General features: G+C 51.1%; 1 protein-coding gene across 1 annotated transcript in view; it reads left to right on the plus strand.

The window, feature by feature from the left end:
• ADARB2 (adenosine deaminase, RNA specific B2 (inactive)) overlaps positions 1–23,831 on the plus strand; it is a 168,593-nt gene that overhangs the window by 115,863 nt on the left and 28,899 nt on the right. The window contains exons 5-7 of the mRNA XM_023753600.1: positions 12,845–13,013; positions 16,183–16,334; positions 22,396–22,564. Of these exons, the coding sequence (XP_023609368.1) occupies positions 12,845–13,013; positions 16,183–16,334; positions 22,396–22,564 (490 nt within the window). The remainder of the gene's footprint in view (positions 1–12,844; positions 13,014–16,182; positions 16,335–22,395; positions 22,565–23,831) is intronic.

Here is a 23,831-nt window from a genome sequence, read left to right on the forward strand (position 1 = left end):
ATAAAAAAGTTGAGTCTCAAGTAGGTTGTTATTCTAGAGGACACAGAGTGCCAGGGTTAGAGAGTGTCAAGCGAGACACTTGAGAGAGAGAGCAGAATTTACGACCGTAGGAACTCTGGCCAGAAAGTATGTCAGAAGGAAGGAAGGTAGGTAGAGAGTGAGTGAGTGAGGGAGAGAGAGAGAGAGGGAGAGAGAGAGAGAGAGAGAGAGAGAGAAAGAAAGAAAGCAAGCTGAGTCAGGAGAAGGGAGAGCATCAGGGATGAGGGGTGAGGGGGTTAGCACACATACACCTGCCTGTACTACCTGCCATTAACCAAAGAGTGTTTTAAGTCACCAACCAGATGGACACCAGACACTTGTGCCCAACCTCAGTCTCACAGAGAAAAGAAGAGACCGAACCAGGAGGTCATCAGAGAAGTGCCCGTCAGAGAGACGGGATCCAGGGGCTGATGAGATTCCCCCTTTGCACCCTTTCAGACATGTCCCACAGCCTCCTTCCTACACACGGAGATCCTCAAGTGACCACTTGCCAAGAGTAGGGCTCCTCACTTAAAATATTTAGCTCATGAATTATGCATGAGTTCTGCTTCACACTCTCATTATTTCTGGGTTCAGCTCCAGCCAGGCATCCTGTCAGTCATGCTGCTTATCACTCACATCAGCTGCTGCATCCCTGTCCCTTTGATCTAAAAGAATGAGTTCCTAATGGGGCGAGTCTGCTCGGCCAGTCTACCTGGGAAGATAAAGAGTTGATTGCAGAGTTCCTGTCATCCTATTTTGGGGGGCCAAGATGCTAAGTCACCATGTTTGCGTTTGGGGATACAACTGATAACGAACCTCCTTGTAAGCGACCCTGGCCACCTCCGTCTTCTGGTGATTACCTTGTTCTGCCTGAAGTTCTCGCATTCGGAAGTTTATCAGTAATGGGACATATGATGGCAGATCAGCAGCGTCTTAAACGAAGTCCCACCTTATTAGTCTCACATAGCTGGCAGGCTGGCCACCGGTGGGAGCTGCTGGCTCCCGTCGGGCCCCTCGTGACTTCACGTCTGTAATTCACCTGGCTTTCTCTCCTCCTGTCCCAAAGTGCTGCTGCCCCGCGTCCTGGTCAGAGCTTGGCCAAACCTGGAAGGGAGGGGGCTGGCCCGTGCCCAGGGAAGCGGCTGATAGTGAGAGGTGCCTATCTCAAGGCAGCCTCCACTCCCCCGCCACTGACTTGATAGTGAGCACCACCTGAGTCCTCAGCTCTGATGAGAAGAGGGGAGACTGGTCCGTGGGGCAGGAACTAGGACTGCAGTGGGTCTGCCCCATCCCTGACCCCAAAAGTGAAAATTTGAAAGGTTGAGTTGATTTGTTAGGGCAAGTGCATCAGACCCGTTATTATCACGTAGACAAAGTCAACCCAATGGCTGAAATGTGATTGTTAACTTATCTGTGTTGGCACTAGACCCCATGTTCAGCCCCCACCTCTCCTGCCTCCCTCAGGCACATGCAGTCACCATGTCGTAGGGTGCACCGCCCAGAAACTTCTGGGACAGCCATCAGCCCCCCACAGCCTCTGCTAAGATTTCCCCCATACTCACCTCTCATCTTACCTACACCCCACTGAGTTAGGAAGCTCAGTTCCAGGGGGGGAACACATCCACCAGTCAGCCCCTCACGCGGGTCAGGATGCGTGAGTAATTGTTATTGTCCATCCCTCCACTGTCTCTGCATCTCCTCGGTGGCTCTGAGCTGTCGGTTCCGGTCCCAGTCCCGGTCCCGGGGGGTGAGCAGCATGTCCTGTCTGTACCTGACACGGCAGACTCAACCATGCCCACTGTCCCTCACTCCTCCTCAGGCTATGTGGGGAGCTCCATTTACAAAATAAGCCGAGTCATTTTGGAAGAGAAGAGAAGGAGCAGCCCTAAAACCATCCATTTTTTCGTGTGGCCCAGTGCAAGCGCTCCATCCCACCTTGGCCCCGTGTGGGCCTCAGAACTGCGGGCCACTCTCAGGCCTCACCAGGCTGGCAACCCCAGAGGAGGGGGCCACTCCTTCTGAAGGAAAGTAATGAGCAAGCGATTCTGTACTTGCTCTAACCACCCAGGGCCACTTAGAAACCCAGGCTCACGGCTCACTCACAAAACCCACCAGTGTCAGCACTTAGGACTCACTGTCGTTTAAAACATGGAGACAGCAAACAGCATGTCTCCACGGGCCCCCACACAGCCACGTTTCTCTGCAGGCGCCCCTGAATCTGGTGAACTCCAAACCGGGCAGTTACATGTGCAAACGCGCAATGTCAAAGAAACTGCTTCCGATGCTTAGCCAAAGCTTCCCCTGCAGGCAAAACCACCAGTCCCCAAACTGTCCCTACGGCATCGAACAGCCAGTCGAAAGAGTGAAAATTCTGCATCTGCCTTTTCACGTACCACACCCCCGAGTCACCTGGCCCTGAATCACCTGGAAACATTGCTCAGAGACTGGTTTTCAGGATCCTCCAAAGAGATTTTCATTCCAGTCTTGGGGTTTCACGTTCATGGGGATCAGTGTCACATCACTGGTTCCTAAACGTGCAAGAGATTCTTCTACCAGGCGAATTTAGAAGAACACCCAACACGAGCTTCCTGTCTGTCATGCCTGGAGCAGATCTTACTGCCAGCAAAGGCAGGCCTGGAGGCTCTGTCCCCTCCTCCCAGGATGAGGCACTGAGAGGGAAGGTGGTTGGTCCAGGTACCGCCCTCCATGGTCCTGGCATCAGGTGCCGGGCGCTGGCCGTGCTCCACAAACACACAGACACCTACCTAAGTAGGCATCTGAGATTATTCAGAAGCCCAAGCCAGGGGGACACCCTGCACTTAGCCAAACACAGCTCACTCACTGAGACCACATCCCTCGGACAACTGGCCATTCAAGGATCTTTCAACACCGTCTTTGGTTCCCAATTGCTTATAAGACTCGCCTTGACTTGTCCCATCACCCATTCCCTCAGGAGCATCCGCAGACGCGTCACAGCCTGCGTCGCACTGAGGGCCCTCACTCTAGTGTGCCTGCCCGCTTCCCCAGCTGTCAGCCAAGCTGCCAAAAGGGGCCTTGGGATTGTAGTTTTGCATCCCCGCTCCCTCCAATAAGTTGGGTGTTCAATGCACAGTGAGTGAGTGACATAGATAAATATATGCCCTTGAGATGATAAGGTGGGAGCTGTCAGGGAGACTCGTGACCGATTTTGGTTGCGCCTGTAGCCCAGCGCCACGGTCAGATTTATTTTTAAGAAACTCTTGAGCGCGCTCTGTTTACCAGCTGCTCCAAACAATCCCTCTTGTTCTCAGATGAAGAATGTGAGCTTTATAGTCCATCTAAGTAATAAAAGCACATGTGGCCTTTACTGTCATTCCAGCAATAGGAGTCACAAAAAAGGTCTGGCTGCAGATAAGGAAGACAAATGTGATCACAGGGGAACTGCAGTACTAACAGCTAAAATGATGGCATTGTTATGATATTCGGAAAGCCACATGTTAAACATGTGACACGATTTTCTTTAATCTTTAATCTTCAAAACCTTGATAGCACCAGTTTTGTCCCCATTTTCCAGATGGATAAGGTCACATGACCAAAGTCTCAAGCAAGCAAGAAGAGACATGGTTATCCAACCCCAACCTTGTGCCTGGGGACGGTCAGACCCAGCCCATCTCGTGGTCCAATGCAGACATATCGTCCTTCATTCACAGGGCAATGCACACATAACTTACTTTCCTCCTAAAACCCATCCGTTTGCAACATTTAGAGAGCAGAAGGCCTGGGGGCCACTGGTGTCTTCGGGCTGTGGAGATGGCCACAAATGAGGACCTGAGCAGGAGAAAACCTCCCCTGTCCAGAGTAAAAACACCGTCCTCAGTCCTGGTCCAGGCAGTCCCCACAGACCAGACCTGCCTGTGAGGCACTTTTTAGGCCACTTTATTTGTAATTAATTAGGGGAAATTTAGAGAACATAAACAGCAACTTAGATGAGGAAGGAATGGATTCACAGGAGAAGACTGAGAATCATAGACTTTCAACAAATAATGCCTAGAAGTGAAACTGCAGGTAGTACTCTGCAAATATTCGCAGGCTGCAAACCACCAGGGGCTGGGGACCTGAGTAAGGGAGTGGAACTGCAGGTCACTTAGGCTGACTACTGAGGAAGGCTTCCTAACGCTGAGCTGATAGGTTGTGGAAGGGAAGTTGTGAGTCATTAAACCCAACGGGCACAGCTCCGGATAACAGGGAGCTGGAATTCATTCTACACCGCACTCTCAGACCATCTGCTCGGGGGATAAAGACCATTGTTTTCTGTCTCTAATTTCTATTGTTGTGATATTTGTTTCTCTGATGCTGGTTGCTATATCATTTTTTATTAATAAATTTTTATTGTTGATAGTATTACAGATGCCTCCCATTCCCCCACCCCCTTTACCCATTCCCAGGTCTTCACTAACCTATTGCCCATGTCCATGGGCTATGCATATAAGTATATAAGTTCTTTGGTTTATCTCTTCTTGTCCCTCCCTAACCCCACATTGAGATATGTCAGGCTGTTCCATGCCTCATATTATACTTTTTTTTTTATCCTCACCCTAGGATATTTTTTCCATTGATTTTCAGAAAGAGTAGGAGAGAGAGGGAAAGACAGAGAGAAACATCGATGTGAGAGAAACACATCAATTGGTTGCCTCCTGCATGAGCCCCGAACAGGGCTCGGGCCAGGGAGAGCCTGCAACCAGGTACATGCCCTTGATCAGAATCAAACCTGGGACCCTTCGGTCTGCAGGCTGATGCTCTATCCACTGAGCCAAACTGGCTAGGGCTCATATTGTACTTTTGAAAGAGAAAGCAGTTTGGCAGCTGCCTGGCGAGGCCAGAGAGTGGCCCACTGCTTCCAAGCTTCCAAGGGGCCAAGGTTGGATGGAGAGCTTGCACTGGGCCACACGAAAAAAATAGATGGTTTTAGTACTGCTCCTTCTCTTCTCTTTCAAAATGAGTTTTATGCTTTGGGTCTTATTTTAATAGATCCTAAAAACCCCAAAACACCAATCAGAAAGAATACATACACCCCTATGCTCATAGCAGCGTTATTTACAATATCTAGGATTTAAAAACAGCCTAAGTGACCATCAGTAGATGAGTGGATAAAAAAAGCTGTGGTACATTTACACAACGGAATAGTGTGCAGCTGTAAAAAAAGAAGGATCTCTTACCCTTTGGGACAGCATAGAAGGACCTAAAGACTATGTGCCAAGTGAAATAAACCAATCTGAGAAAGACAAATATCACATGATCTCACTTATTTGCAGTTGCTACGTCTTGCCTTCAGTTTTAGGAGACCTGGGCTTAGGCATCAGGGCAAAATGAAGGTCCCCATGCCACCTGCCGTGCTGTGAGTAATGATGGCCCCTACCTCTGACCTAGGAACTCGTGTCTTCCTCCTGCACCCATGAGACGGTAACAGGCTGACTTGCCAGCTGATGGGTAGGATAGAGTCCCAGACCCTGACAGATACCCTCCCAGAGTCTTGACACTTGTGCAAGAAATACACGTGTTCTTCTCTTCCCCTTTACAACACAAAAGGTAGGCTATTACACATGTTGCTCTGAAACTTGCTTTTTCCACATAATAATAATAATGTATCTTAGAAATCTTCTTACGTCTATAGAGAAGGTCTCTGCCCTGTCTTACAGCCCCACAAGCCCAGGGGACAGATGTCTATATATTAACCAGTCCCTATGAATGGGCATTCAGGTCATTTGTATTAACTGCTACTAGAGGCCTGGTGCACAAAATTCATGCATGGGGGGGGGAGGGTCCCTCAGCCCGGCCTGCACTTCCTCCAATCCAGGACCCCTCGGGAGATGTCCGACTGCTTCTCGCAATCCGGGCCTGCTGGCTCCTAACCACTTGCCTGCCTACCTGCCTGATCACCCCTAACCACCACTGCCTGCCTGCCTGATCACCCCTAACTGCTCCCCTGCTGGCCTGATAGTGCCTAACTGCCTCTGCCTGGCCCTACACCCAGGACCCAGGCTTCCCTCCCTCTGGCCGGCCGCAGGCACCCAGGACTCAGGCCGGCTTTGCCTGAGCTGGCTGCAGCCTCAGGGGACTGTGGGTGGGCGGCTTCACCTGGGCCACAGCATAGGCACTGGTGCCTGGGACCGCAGGGTGGGCATCTTGTCCCTCTCCCAGGCCACAGCCTGGCTGGTCCCCATTCCTCTCTCGCAAGCTTATTTGTGCCTGGCTCGTCCCCATTCCTCTCTCCCCAGTGTTGAGTGTCTGAGCCATTATGGCGTGACAGCATGAGGGCATGATGACCATTTGCATATTCGCTCTTTATTATATAGGATTACAAATGTTGCTGAGGCAAATAGCTTTGTACACACATCATTTTCACGTGTGCAGGTATATGGGTAAGATAAACTCCCAGAAAGAGAATTGCTGGGTCAAAGGGTGTATTCATTTGTAATCTGATATTGTTCTATTATCCTTCAAATGTCCTTTACCCATTTAGATTCCTGCCAGCTAGTTACAGGGAGATGATTCCCCACAGCCATTTCAACTGCACATTGATAAACTTTCAGATGCTTACCAACCTGAGAGATGAAGAATTATATCTCATTGCATTTTTAACTTGATTATGTATATATATTTTTTTGTTTTATCAGAAGTTGAATATTTTTACATATATTTAAGAACCATTTTATATATTCTTTTGTGAACAATTTTTACATAGCTTTTTCCTATTATTCTATTGGGGTATTTTTTTTCTAAACGTTTTTTAGATATTTGAGAAAGAGTGCTTTTTTTGTGATATAAAGTGCAAGGTTTCCCAGTTTTTAATTGTCTTTTTACTCCTTTAAGATATTTGTGCACTCAGAGTTTTTCTTTTTATGCATTTGAATATAACAATTTTTACTGCTTTGGGACTTTGAATTATAATTAGAAAGGTCTTTCACCCACCAAATTTATAAAGAAATTATCTCATGTTTTCTTCTGCTATAGTTATAACTTTTTTTTAAATCACCCAAAGTCCATTACATTAAGGCCATTCTTGGTGTTGTACATTCTGGGGGTTTAGACAGATGAATAATGGTGAGTATCTACCATTGGAGTAACACACAGAGTGGATCCCCTGCACTAAAGTCCTCTGTGCTCCCCTGTTCATCTCCTACCTCACCCCTGACAACCACTGATCTTTTCACTCTCCGGAGTTTTGCCTTCTCCAGAATGTTACAGAGTTAGAATCATACAGTATTCAGCCTTTTCAGATTGGCTTCTTTCACTTAGCAACATGTGTTTATGGTTCCTCCATGTCTTTTTGTGGCTTGATAGCTCATTTATTTTTCATGTTGAACAATATTTTATTGACTGAATATATCACCGTTTATCCATTCACCCACTGACGAACATCTTGGTTGCTTCCAAGTTTTGGCAATGATGAACAAACTGCTATTACCCTCTGTGCATAGTTTTTCATTTTTTGCATCTAAACCTTTGATCCACTGGGATTTACCCTGGGACATGGTGTAAGTTGACAATGCTTTGTCAGGTGGTTCTTCGGTTATTAGACAGCGTTCATGGAAGAGCATCTCTGCCCCTCCGGTTGAGAAGTAGCTAACTTTACCCCACACTAGATTCCTGCATGAGTTCACATGAATTTCTGGACTCGCTGCTTCCTTCCACTTGACTTGTCACTGAGCTTTTATCACCTGCTTGATGTCTACTAGGGGCTTGTCTCCTAGCATCAGTCCTCTTCTTCAGAATTTCCTGAGTGACCCATTAGAATAAGCTTGTGTGGCTCAGAAACAAACAAAAAAAAACATACTCTGAAGCAGGCTGTCTTTGCCAGAAACAAAGCCCATGATGCTGCTCCTATTGGAGTCACCCTAACCTCGTAGTCACTTCAGAGAGGACCCAGGGTGTCAAATCTTCCAGTCAAGGAATGTGGCTGTCTTCTGTCTGTGTGAGTTTTGTTGGTATCTTTCCATCAGGTTTTAATGTTTTATTCATTGTGGTTCTTGCTTGTTTATTCTTAAACTTCTTCCTATTCCCTTCTTTGCTGCTGCTATAAATGGAGTCGTTTCTCCTTTACGGTTTCTCACTAGTTGTTGGTGTGATATGAAAGCTATTGATTTCTGTATATTAACTTGCCCTGCCACCTCATCGACTCCCTGACTGTTTCCAGCAGTATTTCAACTGCATTCTCTGGAGGTTTCCACATGTACAATCACAGTGTGTTCAGTGATCGTGTTACCAGCTCCTTTGCAATTATCGTACCTCGAATTTCTCTTGTTGTGTTGGCTAATAGCTTCAGGAGATGTTAAGTAATGGAGTGAGAGTGGGCATTCTGGTCATGTTCCTGAGTGCAGTAGAAAGCTGTCTAGTGTTTCCCATTAAGCATGATGCAGTGTGTGTGTGTTTGTGTGTGTGTGTGTGCGTGTGCACCATCCTACATAAAATATATGTGCCTATATATGTGTATATATATATATAATTTACATATGTGTGTTACCTCTATGTATGTATCTCTATATATGTGTGTTTATTTATATACCTCTTGTGTAGCAAAAGTAGGTTTACAGTTATGAGTATGTGAAACATAGAGTTTATTCTTGTATTGTTATTTACTGATTATTGTATTATTTCCCATATGAACAGGTGTAAAATTACATTTGCCCCACCCTGTATGTGTAGATGTGGGTGTGTATATATAAAAAATCACATTGGAAAACAATCATCTATTCTATTTATTGAGTTTTTATCCAAAGTAGTTGTTGGATTTTGTAAGGTGCTTTCTCACTGTCTGTGGTTATAATCATATTTTTGCATTACACTTGAATTTTTTAAGATAATATATTTTTGCATTTCAGAATAAACCTACCTGACAGTGGTTCATTGCTTTTTTTCCCTGATGCTTGGTGGTCGATATTTTGTTTAAAATTTTAATATCCATAACTGAGGCCATCTGTAGTTTTCTTCCTTGTTTAGTCTCACTCTAAATAAGATAATATGGACATCCTATATAATAAAGAGGTAATACGCAAATTGACTATCACTCCAACACACAAGATGGCCGCCCCCATGTGGACACAAGATGGCCGGCAGGGGAGGGCAGTTGTGGGCAATCAGGCCAGCAGTGGAGGACAGTTGGGGGGGACCAGGCCTGCAGGGGAGGGAAGATGGGGGGACCAGGCTGGCAGGAGAGGTCAGTTAGGGGTAACCAGGCTGGCAGGGGAGGGAAGTTAGGGGCAATCAGGCTGGCAAGGGAGGAAAGTTAGAGGTGACTGGGCCAGCAGGGGAGAGCAGTTAGGGGTGACAAGGCTTGTAGGGGAGGGAAGTTAGGGGCAACCAGGCTGGCAGGGGAGGGCAGTTAGGGGCGACCAAGCTGGCAGGGGAGGGCAGTTAGGGGCAATCAGGCTGGCAGAGGAGCAGTTAGGTGTCAATCAGGCTGGTAGGGGAGTGGTTAGGGGGTGATCAGGCTGGCAGGCAGAAGCAGTTAGGGGCAATCAAGCAGGCAGGCAGGCGAGCAGTTGGGAGCCAGCAGTCCTGGATTGTGAGAGGAATGTCCGACTGCCGGTTTAGGCCCGATCCCAGAGGGGTCCCAGATTGGAAAGGGTGCAGGCTGGGCTGAGGGACACGCCTCCCCTCTCCCCGTGCATAAATTTCATGCACCAGGCCTCTAGTTTTATAATAAGCAACTGGAAAGTTTTCCTCATCTTCATAGGCTCTGAAACACATCAGGTGGACTTGGAATCATCTGCTACTTGGTAGAAATCTCCCACAAAACTAATGGCTTAGTGCTTTGGGGGTAGAGGGGACCTCTGATCACTTTTTATACTTATTCTATACAAATCAATGTGTTTATATTTTCTGTGACCATTCCTCATGTTGTCAGCATAAGAGTTTTACTCTCAACAGCCATTTTATGGGAAGAGAAATAACCACTAACCTCTGTGTGCTGAGTCCTGCTTCTACACCAACTTGAGTTTCATTGGAGGTAGCTGAGTTGTAGCAACAGGCTGTGTACTAGTAGGTGCCACTCCCAGCTCCTCACTGACCCCACCCCTCTCCCCAGCGGGTGGGAGCAGGCAGCACCTTCCCCCACAGCAGGGTGCCTCTGTGGTGCCCTGCACATTCCAGAGTTTTCTATCAGATCAGCTGAAATGAAACCCAAGTGACACCTTCTCTTTGCCTGGCTTCATCCCCATCCTAGCCTGTCTCCATGATTGTCTTCCAGGTTCCTCCTGAGGAAACCCTCTCAATAAATCACTGCCCAGGAATCGCTGACTCAGTCTCTGCTTCCAGGGAGCCCATGTCGGCAGCTCCACCCCCACACACACACACACCAATCCCCTACCCGCTGCTCCTTCTCCGGTTTTAGTGACATTGGGTGCAGCACTTAGTGATATGTATCACACAGTAACTTACCTGTAGACATGTCTGTCTCTGTCATTCCCTAAGTTCATGACAAATCCTCTGAAGGACAGGACAGTGTCTTAGACCCCTCAGTGTCTCCTGCTCCTTAGGATGGGCTGGCACCCAGGAGGCGGGTTAACAGAGAGCGGATGAGCAAATAGCACATTTCTTGGGCCACAAACTTGTCACGACTGTGGCAGCGCCTGGAGTGAAGCAGAGCACGGGCTAATGAGGGGTGAAGGGGAAGCCGTTTCTGTTTCCAGCAGCTCTAATTTCCCCAGAACCCAAAGAGGAGAAACAGACCAGCCCCAGGAGAGGCAGGGCCAGGTCTCAAACCCTTGTCTGTTGAGAAGTTATACCGCAGGTGCACCAGACATCTGCATGCTGGAAAACTTCAGGAAGTAGTTATAAATGTTAACTTCCATTACTCTGAATACCTGCTTAAATGAAGCTGGAATCTGTAAAAGGATTTCTCTGTCAAGACAGCTGCTCACTGGCTAGTTCTCCACAGTGCCACTGGGTAGGCATTTCAGTTAGAATGTGGCTCCCTCTGGAGTGAGGTAGCATGGACAAATGTCTTTCTAGTCCACCTAGGAGGGAGCCACTGCCATAGGGCCGGGCCCTGTAGAAAGGGGAGCAGCTGCATTTTGAGATCCTTCTACGTATGTCGGCTGGTCCTGGGGAAGATTCCACAAGGGGGTCGTTGTATTCTGTTTCCACTTGTCTTACAGCAGCGTAGCTCGTGGCTGCTGTTTTGTGACCGAGACGTAGGGAGGTAAATGCCCAGTTGCTTCCTGAGGTCTCCATGTGGCCAGACTCAGCAGAGAGGGGTCAGCAGCGACCAACCCAGCCCACACCCAGGCGGTTTTCAGGGCCACAGAAACGGAGACTGAGGAAGGAGGGACCTGGACAGACAGGAAGCGACACTGTGCAGCCCTCGTCCATCTGCCCGGCGGTCTCACCGCACACGTGGCAGGCCAGCCCCTGACACAACCAAGGGAGCGAACTTCGGCTCAATCCACCCTCCTCTCCCCATTCCTGCCTCCTCCCACCTGCAGTGCTCAGTGGGCCCTCTCTCCTCTCTCCTCTCCGCTCCATCTCTACAGAAAGAGCCATGCTGTGTGGAGTGGGAATGGCTGGGAGCTTGTAGGCTTTCGAACTAAGCTCTCAGGGTAGAACTTTCAGCTGAGCAACATGCATGTATGAGGAACTTATTACCTGCCCAGCTCTGTCTGGCGTTTGGAGAAGTAAATGTCATTAGACACGGAAGGTTCACTCCAGCATGTGCTTGGTCTGCAGGACTCATGGAGGGGGGCCCAGCAGGCCGCAGACGTCTGTTAAAAGGTGCAACTGGCTAAGGGTGGCCTGACCAGAAAATAGAATCTGCTACTCACTCCAGTTGCCCCAGGCAATCCATCTAATTACATGGACTTGCCCAGGCTGGTTTAGCTCAGTGGGTAGAGTGTCGGCCTGCATGTCAAAGAGTCTCGGGTTCAATTCCTCGTCAAGGGCAGGTACCTTGGTTGCACGTTTGCTCTCCAGCCCTGACAGGGCACATGCAGGAGGCAATCAATCCATGTGTCTCTCTCACATCAATGTCTCTCTCTCTCCTTCTCTCCCTCCCCACCCCCAATCTCTTTCCATGGGGTCTCGAGTTTGCACAGGAAAGTTGCCTGGAGCCCTGGGCGGCCTCAGAGACAAACACTAACTGGAATGGGTGGGCAGGATGCAGGGAGGCCAGGCAGGGCCTGCTCCCTTCTTGGCCTCCACCCCCATCCTGTGCACAACATGTTCCCATCAGCATATCTTTTCATTAGGATGCGATTCTCAGCCCACAGGACCAGGGGGAGGTAGTGGCAAGATTTCTGGAGTCACTGGGTAATCACAACGATTGTGGACAGGCTGGGGGCTCTGAGCTCTTCAGAATTGCAACCCAAAACCCAGCAGCCCGCCACCTCCCTCTCCCTCCAGGTAGAGGGTGGCAGTGCCCTGTATCACTTGTTTGGTGGCTGGTCACTGCACTGACTCCTCTGCCTTCTCTTCCCAGGACCCTGTCCATCAGATAGAGACCCCTCGGGTCCCCCTGCTGATCCTGGTTTGAGAAGTCAGTTGAGTTCTGGGAATGAGCATTTCAGCTGGCGGTGCCTTCCTGAAACTAGGCGGGCACAGGTCACCCAGCACCTGCTGTAGCCCCGAGAAGCCCCGCCTCCCAGCAGCTGGGCGATGCTCCTGGCCTGTGCTGTCCCCCGTTTAATACAGTGAACATGGAGGCTCGCCGCTTACAGATCTCAAAGCTGAGGGTGGCGGCCCCCTGGGTGGGCTGAGGCGGAGGTGGGGGCGGGGGGACGGGAGAAAAGTGGAGTCACCCCATGGAGCAGGCAGCGCTCTGTGTTCTGACTGACGCCTTCTCTGCCCCCAGGCCTGGATGTCCGGCAAGCTCAGGTTGTCGTCCTGTCCTCAGGGACCAAGTGCATCAGCGGCGAGTACATCAGTGACCAGGGCCTGGTGGTCAACGACTGCCACGCAGAGACCGTGGCCCGGAGGGCGCTGCTCCACTTCCTGTATGCGCAGCTGGAGCTGCACCTCAGGTGAGCGCCGGTCCCAGGAGCGTGTGTGCTGGGTGTGAGCTCAGGCTGGTGGCCTGCGACCAGCTCCGGTGTTAGTCCCTGTATCCAGGCATGGTGGACGGCTGCCCCTACTACACACGTTTTACCCAGATGGGTGGCGTCCTTCAAGCGCCAGCAATGTTGCCGTACAGGATGGTCAAACGTTGAAATTGCAGACACCTCCCCGGGATTCTAGGGCCTCCTTCCAGGAAACCCCTGCTTGCCCGTGAGTGACCGTGACTGCAGCAGACCATCTGCAAGGTGCACATCCCCCCACACATATACCCACATGTAGGAACATGCCTTGTCACACACCCATTCCATCCGATGACATTTTCTATTAAAACCTTCAGGGTGTCTTAGCTCAGGCTGCACCACAGCTTGGGACCTTAATCACCGATGCTCAGAAGGAGGCTGATCGTCCAGGGTCCAGGTGCCAGCAGCCTCCATGTCTGCTGTCTATTAACCCTCTTCCTGGGTTATAAAGTGTCTTCTCGCTGAGTCCGCGCATGGAGGGGTGAGGAAGCTCGCTGGGTCTCTTTTAAGGGCACTGATCCCATTATGGCTAAGGCCCCACCTTCATGACCTCATCACCCCCCAGAGGCCCAGCTCCTAGTGTCAGCAAATGAGTTTGGGGAACACAAACGTTCAGTGCAGGGCAGGGGGTCTCTAGGTGACAGCACAGCACACTGCTGTAAAGGCACAGGCAGCTGGTGCGATGCTCTATTCATGGGGCCAGAGTGCGTGCAGGGTCAAGGGCACCGTTCAGAAAGGGGGCTACAGCCACCCCATGGCTCCCCATGCTGCCGACTGTCATTCAGGGTGACTCACCCTCCGAACCCCTCACACAAGGAGATGATGGGAACTGTGGGCTGTCTGGAGGGTGCAGAGGCGTCTCCAAGGGGGCAGCCCCCAGCTCTGACGTAAGGTGCCCCTTTCCTGTGGGCTTAAGGGAAGGCAATACTCTTTCCACCACCAGCTCCCAGTTGCTCATCTCAGAACTAGCCTTGCATTTTACAAAGAAAGAAAACCTCACAGAAAAGCCCATCTCTGGGAGATGGCGCTGTCCCTCCTGGAAACAGAGTGGTGGCGAGGGAGCTGAGGGAGGGGACTGTGCTTGCTACCCAGAGCAACGCCCCGCTCCCTGGCCCACTGCGTTCCAGATGTGCCCGTGACATCAACACCCCAGCTCCATTTTGACAAAGTCATGCCCACTTCAGAGGGGGCCCACTTCCAGTACGTCCAGGACTTTCACCTGCAACCTGCAGAACCGCCAGGGTTTGCACCTCCCTCTGCCCGTGTCTGTCTCCTATTCTGACAATTTCTCAGCCAAGGACACTTCTTACAGAGCGAGGATTTATTCTGCAAGACTAGCTGCTTCCTCTCAGACGCCGGGCTGAGAGACAACCTGCCCTTCAGTTTCCCTTCCCCAGGTCTCATCCCATCCCGGGCCAAGGGGCTCAAATGCCACCAGACAAGCCCAGGCCAACTTCCCATGTCCCAGCCAGCAGCTCTGAGTGCACCTGAAACCTCAGCCAGGTTCAACTCCAGCCCCCTCCTGCACCCCACAGCCCCGGTGTGCCCACTCCCAGACCTTGTACCCTGCACCACGACGGAAGTGGCCGGTGGTGGGCCTTAGATGCTGTCTCCTGCCTGCCGCTCCCCTGAGCATGGCTTCAGGGGGCTCTTCTAAAAGCAGGGGCTGTTCAGACCCTGAGGAGGGTGCTCCCACGTTGGGATGTCCCATGTTCTGGGCAGCCTGCTGGGGCCACCAGGATGCCCTTCACTGGCATCTCCACAATACAGAGGAGAACTGCAGGTCACATGAGCCTTGTGCCCAGCTGTTTGGTCACCGGGACTTCACGGCTATGTCTTTGTCAGAAACGCGTCTTCCTGCCTCTCCAGCTGTTCTGCATCCTGTGAGATGGCGTTTCTCCAAGCCAAGGTTTCGGGGCGCCAGGGGCACAGGGAGTGACTCCTGCATGTCGCTGGCATGTGCAGGGGCCACACAGGGGCAGGAAGGGCCAGAAGCACGCAGGGCTGGCCCAGGGAAGCGATGCCTGACCCTGGGCATTGAGCTGCAGCCCTACCGTGGAAGTGGCCGGAGTTGAACGTGGGGACAGAGCTGCAAATCTCTCCAAACGTGGGAAGGGTTTCTCTTAAATCTCCAAGAGCTCCAGCAGGAATATTTCCAGATATCCCTAACTTTTCTGTGTCACCAAAGGCACAGGGCCCACATGGACCTTGGGCTGGCTGCGTGCTGGCACCAAGCCACTGGCTGGCAGGAGTTCAGCCCCACCCCACCCCCCGGGGTAGGGGCAGATTAAGCAAAGGTTGAAGAAAGCCAATAAAAGGCAGCAAGTCACAAACAGCCACCCAGCAGGCCAGGCTCTGAGTTTGCTCCAAGGTTGGGGGTGGAGTTTTGAGAGAGTGAGGGGCGTCTGGCTATGGAAGGAGCAGAGGCAAGGAAGCAGAAGGCTGGTGGGGTGCCTCCAGGGCTTCCTGGGGAGAGAATGTCCATTCTGCTGCCTGTGTGAGATCAGATCCCACAGAACAGAATCCATCACCAATGGGGCAGGACGTGTGAAAGCAGCCAGAGCGGCAGGAACAGGGAGCCTGTGCCGGTGACAGTGGGGGCGGGGGGGGCAGCCAGACAGGCTCAGCACCCAGTGGGGCCTCAGCACCTCGGGGAGCCAGAGGTGTGATGACTGTGGGAGGCGTCCTGGGCAGAGGGCTTACCACCCCCTGGCCGTGGCTGGACGCAGAGCAAGCGGGTCCGTGCACTGGGTTCCTCACTGGCTGGCAGCCGAGCTCTGCCTCCTTCACTGGCTGGCAGCCGAGCTCTGCCTCCTTCAAAGTTCCCTTCTCCTGTGATACAGAAATGGGGTGCCCATGCAAGCCGCAGGCTTACACGCATACCCACAAGAACCGGGCTTGGGGGACGATCAGCCCAGATGTGAATGTTGGGGGAGGCAGACAGGACGGGTTTCTGCTGTGTGTGCCTTCACATGGTTTCCCCTACTCTAGAAGTTTCCATGCAAGGATGAAGAGGAAGAAACGGGGGAATAACAACAAAATGGGACAAAAGCACCCCCAATCAGGATGTGTCCATCTGGTCCACAGTCGTGACTCAGCCTCTTTCTGCCCCCAGCAAGCGGCGAGAGGACTGGGAGCGCTCCATATTCGTGCGGCTGAAGGACGGCGGCTACCGGCTGAGGGACAACACCCTGTTCCACCTGTACGTGAGCACGTCCCCCTGCGGAGACGCGCGCCTCCACTCGCCCTACGAAATCACCAAGGACCGTAAGCAACAGCGTTTTTACCTTTTTCACCAGCCCATGCTCTCCTGGGTCGGGGCCTCGGTCCCAGGCTATCTGTGCCCAGACCCCGCGTGTGTGGTGTGGCCGGGCCCTGAGACACTGGACACAGGAGGTGTCTGCCGTCCTGTGTGGTCATCCCTCTCAAAGGTCAGTCTGAGACCAGGTCACAGGAGAAGAGTGATGTGAAATCTGAAGTTAGCTCTTTCATTGCATGGGTCCCCACTCCATCTCAATCGGTCAGAAACTCCCCAGCCCAACTGGAGGACAGGATGACAGAGGGCGGGGACCAGATTTCATGGAGTGGCAGCACACTCAAGCTGTTTTCTTTGCCTTCTTTGCATCTTTGGGAGAATAAAACTCAGGTTTTTTTGTTTGTTTTGTTTTGTTTTTAGGGTTTTTTGTTTTGTGTTGTGTGTTTTTTTACAGAGAGGAAGGGAGAGGGATAGAGAGTTAGAAACATTGATGAGAGAGAAACATCGATCAGCTGCCTCCTGCACACCCCCCACTGGGGATGTGCCCGCAACCAAGGTACATGCCCTTGACCGGAATCGAACCTGGGACCTTTCAGTCCGCAGGCCAACGCTCTATCCACTGAGCCAAACCGGTTACGGCTAAAACTCAGTTTTTTAACAAAGTTTGATGCCAGGCAGCAAAGACACCTCCCCAGGGTAGCTGGCATCACCCACAGAGTTCGAGCTGACCCCCTCACGAGACCTGCCCTCTGGGGCTTCTCAGAGCAAGTGCCCACGGGCCCACTCACCTCCACCACCAGGGAGGGCGCCACGTTCCAGAGCAAGGACACAGCAGTGTCCTCGTGTGGGTCTGAGGGTCAGTGTCTCCGTGTATAATAAAGAGTGTGCAGCTAAGAAAGTCTATTACTGATAGTATGTGTGTGTATATTGTACATACACACCACACACATGCACATGCACGCACACCCTCCCAGAAACTGCATGAGGCAACTCTCCTGACGTGGGCCATCCATTAAGTGTTTGTGCGAGATGAGGGATCCGCTCCTAATGAATGGTGGAGGCTGAGGGACAACACTCTGTTCCACCTGTAGGTGAACCGACCTTCATGACCTCATCTGAACCAGATTGCCTCCCCAAGACCCCACCTCCTAATACCATCTCCCCGGGGGTTAGGGCTTCAACATGAGAACTGGAGGGACACAAACATTTGGTCCATACAACACCCCCATGGAAAGTAAGTGGAAGAGCCAAGTCTAATGAGAAGCAAGAGAGTGGAATCCACTAAGTACCCAGGACCTTTGCAGGTGCTGCCCTGGCATGATGAGAGGTTGGGGTGGGTGGGCCTGGGCCCAGCGGTGGACGCAGCCCTGCCTCCCAGGAAAGAGTTCCGCTGGCCACAGACTGCTGGAGTCACACTGGGGTTCCTTCACTCCCACGCCAGCTCAGAAAGAGAAAGAGGAAAAAATAACACGAAATCCTTCATTTTTCTTGAGAGGTTCATCAGACCAGGTCTGCAGGACCCCAGCCCCCCACATAATACTGTGAAATGTGGTCCATTTAGCTGCTGGAATTATCTTTCCATTTTCACTTGAAAGGTTTGGCCTCAAGAAGACCCAGACAAGGGCCCTCAGGGTCTGGAGGGAGGCCCTGCAGGCATGTAGGGCCAACCCTATCATGCAGCCTCCTCCCAGCGGGAGCCCCCATCCCGCTGAGCCTGCTGGTCCCCACAGAGGGGCAGTTCTAGCTCATTGGGCTCCCGCCTCTGCACTTCGGGCACCTGCTGTGGCCTCCCCAGCCCTTGACTCCAACTTGCAAAGCCGGGGGTTTAGAAAAACAAAACAGATATGTCTCAGATGCACCCTGGGGTTTGTTTCCAGACACAGGCGTCTTTTATTTCATGGTGCTTTTTAGAAGTGGCAGGTGCTGCTGAGGGGGGAAAAATAAAGCATTGTCCGCAGATATGCCAGGCAAAAATGAGGTGCTGCACCCGAGTTATTGAGGCTAGCGTTTCTCCCAGTGCATTCTACTGGGGACACTGAGGAGGGGCCCTGGCCAACTTGTCCTGCAGACCAGCTGCCAAGAGTCCTACCATCATCATCATCACCATCCTCAGCTTCACCATCATCATCATCACCATCATCATCATCACCATCCTCAGCTTCACCATCATCATCACCACCATTACTTTCCCTTACCCGTTCAGTAAGGGCAGGAAACCCAAATTCCTGCTTGAAAGGGCAGGACCACCTGGGAAAGTTCTTAAAATGCAGGTTCCTGCCACCTGTGCTTTCCCCAAGACTCTGGTACGTTTGGTGTGGTGGGTCCCCAGGGTCTGTGCTTTCAGCATTCCCCCTGTGCTTCTGAGGATAAGGATCACCCATGTTTTGAGCCACCAGATTGGAAACCCCTAACCTGCCTCCTGCCCCGATTGGGCGTGGATCTCCTGCCGGTGTCGTGGGAAGGTCTGCATGTGCTGGGGTCTCTACAAAGGCCAGGCAGATGGGGCGGCAGCAAGGCTTTTACCGGTGGGGCCAGAGCAGCTCCAGCCACAGGCTCTGCCTGCGGAGGTCTTGATCTGACCCTCTCAGAGTGACTCTCGGGAGGAGGCCAGACAACCACGCGGATAATTCCGCTTCCTGTGCGGCTCTGGGAGGCCTGGGCTAGACCCAAGGCAGTGCTGACGAGACCCTGAGCTGACCAGGGTGATGCTGGGCACTTCCCTGTGGCTGAGCTATTGTAGGACAACTACTGTCCTCCCTCTAGCTCACCAATATTCTTAATTCAAAGTTCTCTTTCTTGGCATGTTCTTTAATAGCCTGATTAAAGTCCATTCTTACTGCATTTTCCCAAGAATTTAATAGCTTAGTGCAATTCTCCAACCTGTTTCGCACAAGACACCACAAGAAAGAGCACAGTTGTGTCATATCTTACACATGTGTGCTAAATGCCTCGTATGTCCTATTCCATGTATTGTACATTAGGGCAGTTCAAGAGACAAGCCCACAATCCCATAGTAAATGAGGGAATTCCTGAAGTCCCTGTCTTCAGGTTTGCCTGTTGAGTTACAGAAACATGCCCTATGTGTCTGTGCATCGTAGGATTAATGAATGTAAATGGCCTCATTATGCACTATCCTCACACACTGTCTTCATCAAGTAAGACAAAGGACACCCACGTGATCACATGACAAATACTGTAGACATTATTAAAATAAATTCTAGATTGCTTCACAGGTATACTTTCTAGAATATGCCTTTTGAAGATGACTTGAAACTTAAAAGTTTATTTGGTGTTTAAAAGCATTTTCTTTCTTTCCTATACCTGTTTTCCCATGTCTGACTCTCTTTCTCTCCCCTATTGCCTCGCAGCAACCAGGTGTTACTTTTTAGCTAAACCTTGGCTCCCAGGTGGACTTCTTCAACTGTAATTTATCTCCCCCTCTCATTGATTCTCTCCTAAAAAATAAAATAGTCACCTAACAGTTTCCTAAAGAGTATTACCACCCTCACCCTATCATGACATCAGTCTCCAAAGGTAAGGGTTTAGATTAATAAATACCATAATGAAGAGTCTGGTGACTTGGACAATTAGAATTAGACTAGAATGTACTCATGGATTTGGGAGTGTATATGTGTGCACAGCAGGCAGGATTTTCATGTTTCACATCTCTGCTGTAAACTCCCTACAGGTTATTGAAGTTCCATTCCCTGCAGTTTCTGGTTCACTTGGCATTTTGTTCTGCTTGAAGTAGCATCTTTGACTCTCTCCTGCCTCTCACAATGAGGCACCAGAGAGCCAGAGGAAAAGGGCTCTGTAAGATCATCAACACTCAGAGCCCAGGGACTGATCATGCTCATCGGGAAGCTGGTAGAGAAGGCAGCCTGAGAGTTAACACCTCCAAAATAAACACTTCTCAGGAGCCTCTCCTGCACCTGACTCTTCAGGAAACATTAATGTGCCAAAAACTTTGGGTTAGCTCCTGAAACCAGCTGTTAAGTCAAGCCAGGCGTCCCTGTTGTCATGGCATTACTAACTGTAGGGTCTATTTCATGGGAAGTTAGTTGTGCAGAAAAAAGAATAAAATTTGAGAAAACCCTACAATATAATAAGCACTTTTAAGTTCTGGAAAATGGCACAGTAGTAGAAGCATTGAGAGAATGTTATGAATACTATAATCACCAGAAAGAGAGGGACAGCAAGTACCATATTCCCTGAGAAACTATCGCCCACATGGAAGAGGCAAGGTACTAACACGTGGTAAACTGTGGAAACTGTTAGGTATGCTCGTCCTCTACTCTCCCAAGGCTGCTGGCCGTAGGAAGTGATGTGATAAAGACCCCTCCTGGACAGTGTAAAAAGCTAGGTCAAACCAAAGAGGGCTCACGTGTTTTTGATTGATACGAACTATTCTATGTTCAATTTATCATCCTCACTGTCATCATCTTTGTCATGATCAACATCACCATCATAATCACCATCACCATCACCATCATCACCATCATTACTATCTTCATCATCAGCTTCACCATCACCATTGTCCTCACCATTACCACCATCACCATCATTACTGTCATCAGCATTGTCACCATCATCACCATCATCATCACTGTCATGATTCATGGTGCCACTTAAAGCTGCAACGAAGGGTGAGGGCTGGGTGTTCCTTGTCTGTGCCCACCTAGGCTCAGCCTCTGACCTTGGTTCTTCCTTCTGTGGATGACTCACAGACCAGTCCAAACTGGATCTCATTAAGTACTCGCTTGGTAGCAGGATCACAAAGCAATCTGAAACCTCTTGAATGTTTACTTTCTCTGAAAAGTATGGCGATCTTTCTTCCCATGAGATGGCCTTGGGGTACTATGGATATGTAGTAAAAGAACTTTAGCTCTTAGAAATGAGAAAACATACTGGAAGTTACTTTGAGATCTGTAAGAGAAGGTGCCTGCATAAACATGTATGTTATCTATTATTTGATGTATTCGGTAAGTATACATGAGAGAGAAATCCCATCTCCACAACTTCTAAAACAAAAATTGAAACTTTTTAAAGAAAGCATCTAGAATCCATCCATGTCATCATATGTAAAGTAAATGTAGAAATCACTGTACTATTTTGTAAATAATGTGTATGCAAAGAAGTTAACCATTTCCAAATTACAGTATAATCTAGACTTAATATACAGAACTGTTTTAAAGAAAGAAAAAGTAAATATAATCGTCCCCTCGTTCATGCTAGTTCTTCAGATAACTATGGGTGGGGGGTACATTGTGTGTGTGTGTGTCTGCGTATGTGGAGAGAGAGTTCTGGAAAGTAAAGGAAAAAGAACGCAGAGCACAGGCATTAGGGACCCACAGGGACCCATCCCTAGGCTCTGTCACCTCATTCCTGGGCATAGCAGACCCCTGCCTCACACAGCCCTGCCCTTCAGTACCAGCCGGTACTGTGTCCTCTCTCATGTCATCCCACAGCCTAGGAGGCAGGCACCAGTATTACCCCAACTTTAGTATGAAATCACTGTGTCACCATGGTTTTAAGCTAAGATAGGACCGAGATTAAAATCCAGACCAGGGAGGGCAGACCACAGCCCTCAGACCAGTCCTGCCCACCGTCTTTTCTGTGTGGCCCATCAACTAAGCATGGTTTCACAGGTTTAGATGGTTGAAAGGGTGACAAGAATAATACTTCATGACATGTGAAAATGACGGAAATCAAACCTCAGTGTGAATAGCGAGCGGGAACGAAGCCCCTGGCTGTGCTGGCCTGGCTGCTGCTCTGTGCCTGGGGCAGAGCTGAGCGGCTGTGACCAAATGGCAGCAGCACCTCAGACACATGCAGTCGGCCCTTCCCAGCAGGTGGCCGAGCCGCTCCAGGTGGTGCCCTGGAGCCCAGCTCTTCACCACAAGAAATTCCTCCTGCCCCGGCGCTGACTTGTGCTTCCCTGTCCTAACACATCGGCAGTGGCACTTGAGATGTTTCTGAGTGCAGACCTCCCCCTCCCTCCAAGCTGGGAGCCTGTGTGTCTCTGGGCAAACAGGGTGCCAGCCACCTCTCACACCACCTCTTATCTCCTAGTGACCAGCAGCAAACACATCGTCAGGAAGTTCCGCGGGCACCTGCGCACGAAGATTGAGTCCGGGGAGGGGACCGTGCCGGTCCGGGGCCCCAGCTCCGTGCAGACCTGGGACGGCATCCTGCTGGGTGAGCAGCTCATCACCATGTCCTGCACAGACAAGATCGCCAGGTAACGCCCCTCCCCCTCCGGCGGCCCGAGCGACAGCGGGCACAGGGAGGGCCTGTCCCTCCCTCACAGACCACTCTCTGAGTTTCCCGTGTTCCCGGAGAGGGTGCCCTGAGCAGGTCCAAACTGCCGCTGCAAACACGCATAAAAACACACAGGGCTGGTGCAGGTCCCTGTCTGACAGGTTGGGCACTGCCAGGCTCATGGCATGATCAGGAGGCAAGGCGGGCCCTCCACTCAGCCCACCTGTGCTCAGCACACCCGGCCCCACCTTGCCTCACACACACACACACACACACACAGCCCTCCCGGGACACCCTGCCCCCAACAGTGTGGGGAGTGCCCTCTGAGGTTCTGAACTTCCCTGAAACCTGACAAATGTGTGAGAAACTGGCGCACCTGTGCTGCCGGCTGGGAGGCCCCCACCCCATGGAGTGGTCTTTTAGAAGGCGTCCTCCAAAGGCCCCCCTGGAGGCTCTCGGGGAATCAGCCCAGCCAGCAGGGGGAGAGGGACTTGCAGGGCATGGTCCTCAGGAGACACTCCGCGGTCACCAGTGAATAGACTCCAGGAGTGGAGACCCGCCCCCCCCTCCCAGCACTTCTGTGACTGTGTGTGGAAAACAGGCCCCGCCCCCTGTGGGGAGTCAGACGCCCCAACAGCTGCCCCCTGTGGTGATAACAGCGAGGTGACGCTGAAAAACCTGTGTTAAGAGTGAATCAGAACTTCTTTTGGAAACCTGGAGGAACTCGCTATCAACCAAGTAAATCAGTGCAGTCTCATCAAACGTGGTCCCACTTCCAGCCACATTGCCCCTGAGATGCTCCACGTGGGAAGTCCTGGGGTCAAAGCTCAGCAGATGAGAAGGCTGCTCTCACGTTTAGGGAGAGTGAGGTGGGGGAGGGATGCCAGGGCAGCGTCTCAAACTCCCCACCCTCGGGAGGACTGGGGGTAGAGTGAGGAGGCCGGGTGCCCACAGCACCCAGGCCACGGGCACTTCCCAAGCGTGTTCCCAGCACGTGGATGCCCACAAGCTGGGATTGTCTGTCCTGTTGTCACTCAGAGTATTTTACACAGGCTTGGCACGTCCCTCTGCTCCGGAAACGTGTGCTGAGGGTTGAATGACTTCTTTACCTGTCATAACTCAAATCATTCATCCAATGGCCGCCTTTCTCCTAGACACCAGAGAGCAGAGCAGTCAGAGGCAGCCGCAAGGGTAAGGGTCCCTCCGTGGACTCAGGGGCAGGGAAGCTCTGGGGGAGGGGGGGAAGA

This window comes from Myotis lucifugus, unplaced genomic scaffold, assembly GCF_000147115.1.
Source record: "Myotis lucifugus unplaced genomic scaffold, Myoluc2.0 scaffold_47, whole genome shotgun sequence".
NCBI classification, from domain to species: domain Eukaryota; kingdom Metazoa; phylum Chordata; class Mammalia; order Chiroptera; family Vespertilionidae; genus Myotis; species Myotis lucifugus.